General features: G+C 30.4%; 1 protein-coding gene across 1 annotated transcript; it reads left to right on the top strand.

The window, feature by feature from the left end:
* Positions 1 to 1,600: 1,600 nt before the first annotated feature.
* Positions 1,601 to 2,587, top strand: Smp_137300 (GPCR, putative; the record flags this gene model as incomplete). The annotated part of the gene is made up of 1 exon (XM_018791927.1): positions 1,601 to 2,587. The coding sequence occupies one exon, from the start codon at positions 1,601 to 1,603 to the stop codon at positions 2,585 to 2,587; it is 987 nt and encodes a 328-aa protein (XP_018644839.1).
* Positions 2,588 to 11,385: the final 8,798 nt, after the last annotated feature.

Genomic DNA, 11,385 nt, shown 5'->3' on the forward strand with positions numbered 1-11,385 from the left:
CACTAAATAAATTATTTTAAACATCCACAAATGTGATCCAGTCTTCAGAATCAGCGAGTTATGGTGTTCATTCTTCAATATCGAAAGTGGAGATTTTTCATTCTGAATCTACTCTCTTTATGAGTGGTTACCTTAGAAGTCAATTTAACAGTATCGGAAACAATTTTCCTCAATCTGTCAGTGATACAGAATCACTGTCATTTTTTGTATGACGTTGATGATCTTGTCTCTTGTGAAACCATCTTGAAAATACTTACTCCAGCAAGTATATTCTGTTATCTCTAATGAAATTACATGAACCTCGAACGTGTTGTCATTTTTGTTATTTTGTATGCTTATCAGACTTCTCTTCATACTGGATTTTTATACGTTGTTTTTATGACAAGCTTTCATAATGAATGCCCTGGTCTACTTCCGTTCAATCTCAAATCGTATCTTAATTGTATAGTTTACTTAGTCACTATAAGAATTTCTGTAGAGTAGTTGGCTGATTACAATCAAATCTTTCTTAATCAGTATGTCAGGAATAATCAATCTCACAAACGATGACAGTTATATCACAGTGAGATTTTTGATGTAACGTTGTATCTGTTTTAGATTTTCTCCATCGCAAATGATTATAAATACCATTTTACAGGACTGTAATTGCCCATCTAATATGATGGGGTAGAAAAGTGACATTATTTCAAATCAGTATTTGTTTTTACCAATTCAGTACGAATATCACCCAGAGTCAGATATGTACTTTCATTAACTGTGATGTTAATATTTCTTGTATCAATTTGGAATCAGTATATAAATGAGTGTGTTTCGTTGAGTCACTGAATCTTCATTCGCACCATTCTTCTGTGTTCCTACTTTGAGTTATGAGAATCACAGTGGTTACCGTTTTCCAAATATGAGCAGTAGAACCTTGGACATAATACCTTCTCTGTACTACTACTTAACAAAAGTGACGTTCTAGTCCTTCTACAAACAAAGTGTGGGTTGCTAAATATGTGCCGTATGTAACATCTGTCATTGCTAGCCGATCATGACGTCGTAACTATGCCACTTTCTTAGCTCATTTATTTTACTTTATTGAGATTACTAAAGACAAATATGTACTAGCGGGATTGACGACTATTATAATGTGTACTTCGATAACAATGCTGTAGTCCAAATAAATGTCATCTGGGGTGATCCATTCCACTTGCTACACACTTGTGACAAATATTTTGTCAAAACGATTTTATGAATCATGTCTTCTCAAATAATGTACACTTACTGTTTTAAGTTACCCATTCTTTTATTCATTGACCTGATCATGTCTGCAAACAGATCAATTATAGAAATTATACAGTCATAATATATTAATATGTTCAATGATCATCATTGCTTCATATTGTAAGTCTGTTTCCCAAACAATATTCCATCGATTGGTCAAATTATTTCAAATGTAGATCTGATTGGTTGTAGAAATGATGAAATATATCAGATTGGAAAATAATTTATCCGATATCCAGTTTTTCACTTATCTAACAACAAAATATTTCAATAAAGGATACACCTAATAATTCCTTGTTCATCACAGTAGTTTGAGAAAGTAGAAAACCAAACAATGAATGAGACTACTTACGTTACTCAACCTATTCGAACTATTATAACAGTTGAAGGAGCACTTGGTACAATATCCAATATTGCGGCAATCGCTGTAGTGTCTAAAGCACAATTTGGTTCAAGATTTTCTACATTCATATTTAGAGTTCAACCAATATTTGATTTAGGTGCATGTCTCTCAACAACAGTTTATCTTGCATTTCACTCTATAATGCTTAACAATTATTTGACAGGAATATACATTATTGACTCCCTGATTTGTCATTTTTGGTTTCGAAATTCATTATTCTGGTTATTTTGCGTCTTGAGTGTACAAAATCTAGTTTGTTTATCGTTGGATAGAGTGAGTGCTGTCATATTTACTGGATCAATCAAAGTGTATGCGAACAGATTCTTTATACTATACTTCATTTACATGCTCTCTATGGTTCTAATTTTATACGTACCTGTTCCACTCCTTCGTCGATATGCCTCCAGAGAGTGCGTGATGGATTTTTCATTCCCTTTGATTCAATCAAGTGTATTTCTTGACTATGTGGTGTATTCTTGGTCTGTGTTCGCTTATTTTATACCATTACTAATAATGCTGACTAGTCATGCATGGATAATACACGCCATTAGAAGGACTCACTCTCCAAACCACAATATTTTAACAGAAAATGTGGAGTCCAAATTAAGAATAAAACGGAAAATTATTCAGTTAGTTATCACAACAGCAATAATGTCATGTCAACAAGCTATATTACACTCATTTGAATGCATAGTTCAAATATTAATCACAACTGGAGTCGTGGAGTATACTTATGGTACTCCAATCGAACAAATGAGTACATTTCTGATATTATTGGGATGTATGTCAAATCCATGCATTCTCATTTTCAGTACAGGTGCTTTAAGAAGACGTTTGTCAACATCAATTAGTAGTTTAACGGAAAAAATGAGTAATGTTGGAACATTTGGACAATCAAAAAAGTCAACAACACAGTGATTAATATGTGCACTTGTTTCCTATTTCAGATCAACATTTGCCGTGTAATGATGATGCTTTCATGCAGTAAGTACAATAAATATATTGAATGTCTTTTCTCAAATAAATAAAGTGATATATATTGAGCCTTGTGTAACTTACTCCTTACTATGTCTGTACATTGAATTGTGGAACTGTTTGTAAACTTAATACCTTCACCTGTTAACTAACGGATTGAGCTGTAAATAAATTGATGAATATTGTCTAAAGTTGTATGTTGTTGTGTTCCAACTACATAAATTAAGTATAATTTGTCTATGAGTTTGTCTTTCTACAGTTACACTGATTTCTCGGTTACTTGCATGATAAATCATGGTGAAAACAGAGTGACTACATTAATATTTATCAGAAAGTTGGGATCTACATAATACATGTGATTTCATATGATTGAAGGTAATATGTATTCAATTGTTAACGATGTTTTCTAACAGTACTTGTTATAATTACAATTACAAATTAAATCATAGAATCTTTTGACTGGTTTATACAGTTTAACTTATAAATTCTATTGAAATAATTGGGTTTTTTTTACTTTGGACTTTGTTTCTGTAATACCATTGTTGTATTTTTAAATATGGTTTCACATCTTCACCTTCTATTCATAGGTAGAAGAGAAGAAATTATTGAACCTTGACTATTCATTAGAATCATACCATCGATATTGATATAAATGTTAACGAGTTCACGAATGAGTAGAACATTCAGAAGATTATTTATTGTGTTGACTGAAAATCAGTTGAATTAGTAACAGAAACTAAGTAAAATTTGAAAGTTCTTTTTTTATATTTACAAAAGAATTTGTTTTATTTCCGTTCCACATTATCTTATAGAGTAGTTTATCACAAATTTAATTCCTTAATCATTTTATATTCTTCTATTTTTTCGGTGACAAAAATAAGTTTTGAACTTTGTTTTTAATATCCAAAACAATGGGATCATTGATTTTGAATCGATGATGCATTGAAATTAGGTTACTTGTGTAAACGATTCATTCAGTAAATTATCGGTTACTTGGTAAAAATGTATATTACTACTGTCCTGTGGATTAAACGATAACGGCCTTACTATCCATAGGACTTGGACTATCTATTCAAGCTACCATGTCTGATTCTATTCACATTTCACACTGTTATCGCACATAGAAATTAAACTGTATCCTTTCTCACCACAAATGTCACATTTACCTTACATATACACACAAATATACAAACATGCCTCATATAAATCACCTTGACTTGAATGACATGACATTGACTTGGTCAGACCTGTTTTTGATTGGTCTCATCTAATATAACTTGCTTTGTTCCTTTGTATTATTTAAACTTTGGCCATCGCAATTCATATCCACAAACCGAACCTTTGTATCCAAAAGAAGTTTGTACAACCACTCTCGCTACCTTGGCCATCGGTATAGCGGAGTTTGTAGCATAATTTCGGTAAACAATTATCTTATTCCTTCAATTTTTTGTATTTTTGTATTTTGTATTTTACTTATTCTCTTCATTCGTCTCTTGATTTTTACATAACTACTATATTACTGACCATTCATCAAAATATTTTGTTAGTTCTTTCTTCTCTCTTTTTTATATATTATGCAACGTAGCAACAGCTTGATTTTCGAATAATAACTTTGATTAGTATTAATCCTTCTCTTCCAATTAATGTTAGTTTATAATCGATGTCATTATATAATTATTACGTAGCGTATCTACTCCATGAGTGTTATTTAATTATTGTAAATCATATATATATATTAGTGTAGAGCCATGATGAAAAACTAATTGAAAAGAAATTTCTTCGCTCGATTCGTTCCTTTTTAATTAACAAATGTCAAAATGGGATTTTTCACCTAATTTCGATTTAGTTATTTATTCTCTGAAGAAGTGGTTTACACTGAGTCATGAAACGTCAGAAAATTTAATTTATCTACTCATTAAGATATTACAAATATATAATTTATTTATAACTGTTTATTGATAACAATAAAAATGTAGAAACCTATTAACATAATGAGGATTTCGAAATTCGTGGTAAGTATTATACTTTTATAGTCTACTCATTTTTTGGAACAAGTTGCATATTGTAGTATGCATTAAATGAATTCAAGCAACTGTCTTCAAACTATTAGAAACCAAATCAATAAGTAATTGGAGTTTTAAAGCTATTTAGTGTCATCTGGAATGACGAAACAATGAAGGACTTCGTAGGAAATTATTTCGTTGAACTGAATGGATTAGCCAGGAGGCTTCTATTGTCTTTCCAGACAATATCAACACATATATCTGTAGAAAATTAGAATAACGGTGTATTAATCAGAATGCTTGCACTCTCCATACCTGTCTATATGAACACCAGCTGGCAACAAATTGTCACAGAAACAGCACAAATTCAATCAGTGAATTCCGAAAACCTAGCATTCAGGTTACCTAGTAGTTAATCGATACATTGAAGGAGACTCATCCTATCAGCTATTTATTAATGAATAAGTAACTAAAATGTCAGAGGTCAGGTCAGTGGGAGGAATCAATTGTAGTAAGCGTCCAACCAATTACATTCTATGTAGACAGGAAAATCTAATAATTCTAATAGTTCACTTTCTTTTGAAATATAATAAAGGCTTCGCTAACAAACTATCCAGCCCAGAAATCAAAATCCTTTTAAGAAAGCAGAAATAATATTTTTCACATCAGATTGAATTAAGAAATTATCATCGTATTTGAATAAAACAAAATATTAAGAAGAAATCAGTTCAGTAAAAAACAATTCATTATTCTAAGAACGTTTTCATGCTTGAACATTAATTTTTGTTTATACGAAGAAAAAGTACTTAATGCTCAAACCACAGCATCGAGGTGCACAGGACAAGCTGTGAATCACATGTGGAGAAATCCAAACAATTCACTTCTACCCGAAGTTTGTGATGATGATGTCGTTCAGAAGGACGATGAAAGCTCCACGACCATACCATCCAGCTCAAAGAACAAAACTCCATCACAAATTCATATCTAAAGCATTATCCTGAATTTATTTACTTAAGAATTGATTCTCACATCTTTGTTCTTAGAAAAATTGTCGACAAATTAAATGATTCAACTATTAATTACCAAATATTGGTTATGTTAATTCTTGTTAGATAAGAAAAATTCTCAAAAATACTACAGAATTAATACATTTTATTAGTTTTCATCGTTATACTACTTAAACACAAATTTTAATAGTAATTAATCATTTCCAACAAAATAATCACATGAATTTATATGAAAAACTTTACTAACATATTGTCTATGATTGATTCAAGTTTAGTACAATGAGACAAGCTCATTTATAAATTAATAACTTTTTTTCTGAATAATTGTCTGTTTAGCAAAGATGGATAGTGACTAGAGACTGACCAGTTACAGTCCTAAACATCAATGAAGAGATTCAAACAAACAATACTAATTGAATTGTCTGCATAGTTGTACTGGGATAAATATTACTAAAAAGGAAAAACATCATTAGTGAATAAATAAAATGGGGTACTGTTGACTGAGATACACAATTTTTCGTTTCATTTATCTATTTTTTTAATTTTTTTTCTTTTTACCAGGTTGAGAGTCTAACAAACTGTTCAATGATAAATCTGAATGACCTTCTCCCATAATATACTTTCCCATATTTGAAAATAAGTTCCTTCTCCAAATTAATTATTTTATTATGATAAACAATACATGATATGATTATAAATGAGTTGAATATTAATTTTTTTTTGTTTTAGGAAATTTTTAATGGACAGTTTATTGTAAGCAATTTAATAGAACGCGATTATTGTCTATAACTAATATGATTGATGCATTTGTTTTTTAAAAAAAGAGAGTTATATGATGAATATAAACAGATTGTATATACTTCAGTGTTTAGTTATTTAGCAATGATAAATAACAATAGTTGGAATGTTAAATATTGAATAATAGCATAGTACATATTACAATATATGAAATCAAACACTGGATCAAATAAGAGAATATTTAAAAGGTGAGAAAAGTAGAAAAAATACTTCATCAATATGGTTGATGACTAGTGTTCCTTTTTGTTAAAATCATTCAAGTAAACAAAATCATCTGTCATTTATTTTAAGAAAACAAGATGACGTAATGACTTCTATTGAGGAAGAAGAGTTGAACTCCTGTTGAACTACTGATTCATACCCAACATACTACTAATTGTAAGTATATGAAGTGAATAAACTTGATCGAATTTCAATGTCATGTATACCTCACATATACACAGAAATATACAAACATGCCTCATATAAATCAGCTTGACTTGAATGACATGACATCGACTTGGTCAGACCTGTTTTTTGATTGAGCATACATAATATTCTTTCATTATTCCTTTGTGCTATTTCAACCTTGGTTAATTTTAATTTGGTTATTTATTCTCTGAGGAAGTGGTTTACACTGAGTTACGAAACATCAGAAAATCTAATTTTCCTACTCATTTGGATATTACAAATATATTAATTTATTTATAACAATCTATTCAATGCTCACCTTGGTAATGAATATTTACATCAGATCAGACAAAAAGTCATATAATATTTATTCAAGATGAATAATTATGGAGATCATTCAAAACTATACACTTTACATTTCTCTAGGACACTAATATTTATTTTATTATAAAATAGATTTGTATATATCACTAACACATTTTATTTAATTATTAATTTTTATCTTTTAGAAAAATATCCTAAATGAGACTAACTTGAAAATATTTTAAGTATGGTAATATGTTTATTAATCATTATTATTATTTATAAGAACTTTCGTCTAAATTAGAGCGAATAGTTTCACAGTATTTGAGCACCGATTTGATGTAAGACATTAAATACTTACTTACTTATACCTGTTACCCCTTATGGAGGAGCATAGGTGGCCCACCAGCATTCTCCATCCAACTCTATCCTGCGCAATCCTTTCCAGTTCTTTCTAGTTGTTATTCATCTTTTTCATATTTAATGTCATTATTATTATTATTTTATTGGATTCAATGTTTTAATTTATTTACTAATAAACAGTTAAATTTTATTGAATAAAATGTATTTAATCGTTTTTCATAGGGTTTTTATTGTTTATTTATTACTTAAAAACATTTGAACAATATCAACAATGATCACAATATTCAATAATGAAAATAAAAATCTGTTAAAGAGGATGATCTTTTACATTTAAAAAGACAAAAACTCATTATTTTTGTAATGAAAAGAAAACAAAATACCTGAAAATTAATTTTACTATTATTATTATTATTAAATGCACTGTTATTATTGTCTCTCTTACCCTATCTGATCTATATTTATTCTGATCGCAGATCATAAATTTTCACTTAACATATATACAGATTCAAGTTAACATTCTATATGAGTCATATCAACATTAACAATCTATTATTCTATTTAGTTTGACAATCCTAAATTCACATGCTTTAAACGATGTACTTTGCCTTTAACCTGACCATTTTTTTGGATTATTAATTTGGATATATAATTGTAGAACCTGAAGAGAATATTCTTCGTTTAAATATTAGTCTTTTAATATGATGAAGATCATGAAACAAAAGAAAACATGCTGAAAGGATATAACCTGTAAAATATTGTTGTAAACATTTGTAATGAAATAATGTATTTGTTATATTGATGATTACAATTTTGACAAATGTAAACTGACTGAAAACATAATGAATTAAATTTGTGATATTTCATTTGTAATTTGTTTAATGAAATGTAAATTGAATATTTATGAAAATTTTTATTTTTAAAGATTTGACTCAATAGTTACAGAAATATGACTGTAGATCATTTACGTAGATGATTTGTGTCGAGTGATTAGGGGCCTACTCGAATTAGACAGGAATGGTGTAACAAACAAGTTGATTTCGAAATCACACCTTGAGGTCAGCACCAAACGTGGATTATTTCTTCGATGTATCAAGGTACTATGACTGCTTTGAAGACCGTATAATACAAAGGAAATTATTACAGAAATATAATATTAAGAACAGGTACAAGGAAGAGATTTCAACTACCATTGCATGAATCAGTTTATGATGTGTGATTAATTGATGCACCTTGGTTGTCCATGACTTTGACGAGTATCAATGAACTGTTCGAGATTCAGTATGATTTGGCTAGGGCACAGTGACATTTTACTGGCCCTACACAACACAGTAAAGAATTACATTTAACTACAAATTGATCTTGAAACGATTTCTGCGTAAAATTAAACATAATAATTTGAGTATTCTGATGCATAGTATTTGACAATGAATATAAAGGATGATGGGATATCTTTTTCTTTGATTACAAGAGTTGACAGAGAATCATATCGGTTACCGGTAAATAGATGAGTAAATAATTAGTTAGTTGTACACAGAATATTATAGAGCACAAATAAGTTTCGAAAGTAACACATTCATCTAAATAAGTATAAAAAAAGAAGTGAATTTTATCAACTCATCGTAAAAAACAGCACAATGTTGTTATGTATTCCTTTGATATGCATAACGAGAATGTACCTGTTGTGTTGATCATTTTGATCGTAGTCTGTTTATTATAATGTTGGTTATTTTTTCTGTTAGACTTTCGAATAATAACGACAAACGTCTTCTTAATACAGCTGTACTAAAGACAAGAATACATGGATTTGACATATATCCCAATAATATAAGTAATGTACTCATTTGTTCAATTGGACTGTCATAGCTATATCTGAAAATACCAGTTACTTCCAATATTTGACCTATGCATTCAAAAAAGTGTAAAACAGTATGCTGAACAGACAAAATTAACGTTGTGATTACCAGTTGACTTATTCTACGTTTAATGTGTAAATTAGACTGCATATTATGTGATAAAAAATGACTAGATGAGTTATGTTCTCTTAAAGTACGTATTACCCAAGCATGACTGACCAGCATGACTAGAACAGGTACACAATAAGCAAATACAACCCAGGAATATACAAAGTACTCAATAAATCCATTTGTATCCATCCATGGAACAGAAAAATCCATTACACAATGGTTATCAGTATATCGACGAAGAAGTGGTGTAGGGGTATATAAAATGAGAACCATAACAAACATATAAACAAAGTATATTATAAAGAATCTGTTCGTATATACTTTACGTGACCTAAGAAATATGACAGAACTCACTCGATCCAATGATATACAAACTAGATTTTGCACACTTAAGATACACGGCAACCAGAATAGTGAATTTTGAAACCAAAAGTGGCATAAAAGTCGATCAATAATATATAATCCTGTAAATTTATTGTAACCGTTAGTAAACTGAATGATATAATAGATTGCTGTTATGAAACATGCACTCAAATCAAATATTGGTTGAGCTCTGAAAACAAATGTAGTAAATTTTGAACCGAACTGTGAAGTGAACACAACAGTGATGGCGGTAATATTTAATATTATGCCAAATATTCCTTCAGTTGTAACAATAATTTGAATAGATGAGCTCAAGTCAACGGTTTTATTCATTATTTAATTTATCTTTTAATATAATGAATATGGAGTTATGAAGTGTAGAGTTTGCTGAAATAGATTGTTACGTCAAACAAGCTGAAAACTGAATATTAAGTAAACTACTTCCAAACTTTATATATATATATCATAGTTTTTTGTAACCAATCAGATGTACACTTAAAATAGTCTGATATATTATAAAATATTGTCTAGCTAACAGATCATTCACAATGTTGACTATTTATAAACTATATACGGCAATATTTGTATTGTTTTCATGGTTTTGTGGCTCATTGTGATCATATGAACAAATGTTTATCAAAATAAGTACCCAACCGTAGCCTCCATCACTACACATCCTTCAATGGCTGCCTTCGCCTTACCCTTGCAGTAATGGAACAAGTAGAGTAAGCGTTGACTGTCGTCAGAAACTCTAGACGCCACGTACGTCTCAAACTGCCTTATAAACTTCCAATACTCTTTCGGTTTTCCATCAAAATAGCTCAATTCGACCCTCTGTAACTCTAACCCAACTATAGGAACCTTCGGTGTTATGCTCGGTCGTGAATCCTCAAGTCCTCCCCTTCTATCTAAACTAAGTATCTTTACCCGATCTAGCATTACTTCACTACCACTGTCGCTATCACGATAGTCTTCCCTAACTGAGTCAGAACCATGAGGCATAAAGACATCAGAAAAAACTTGCTTTGTACAAAGGGGTTTGTCGTCAAACTTGTCTTCATCCTCACCGACCAGCTTAGGAATTGACTTCTTTGAGCGGTTGTTTGGCATCCCGAAGTTAGCGACCGATTTTCGACCAATATTTTTTCAGAACTATAAGTGCGAACCAAGCTACTACTACTATCTCCAGACAAACTTTCATCACCATCCACACACAATTCCATGCACAACATTTTTATTCCTATGTGCATTCATAAACAAATATACACATTTCTTTATACGTATATACACATACATATATACATGTCGACAGAAGTGTGCATATGCACAACCATCTATATATCAATATAAAAACATCTGACCGCGTCTCTACCAAACATCACGAACAAAACCTATCGTATCACTCACACTCCCTACACTCATCAACCGAACATCCTGCTCCAACCATCAATAACATCATTCGTTATATCGTCATTGTAGTAGTAGGAGTTGAGTTGTGTAGATGTGTTTGCAGAATGGTTTGAATGTTGAATTTCGCAAGGGTATTTTCG

The sequence above is a fragment of the Schistosoma mansoni genome, assembly GCF_000237925.1.
Source record: "Schistosoma mansoni, WGS project CABG00000000 data, chromosome 1 unplaced supercontig 0010, strain Puerto Rico, whole genome shotgun sequence".
Taxonomy (NCBI): domain Eukaryota; kingdom Metazoa; phylum Platyhelminthes; class Trematoda; order Strigeidida; family Schistosomatidae; genus Schistosoma; species Schistosoma mansoni.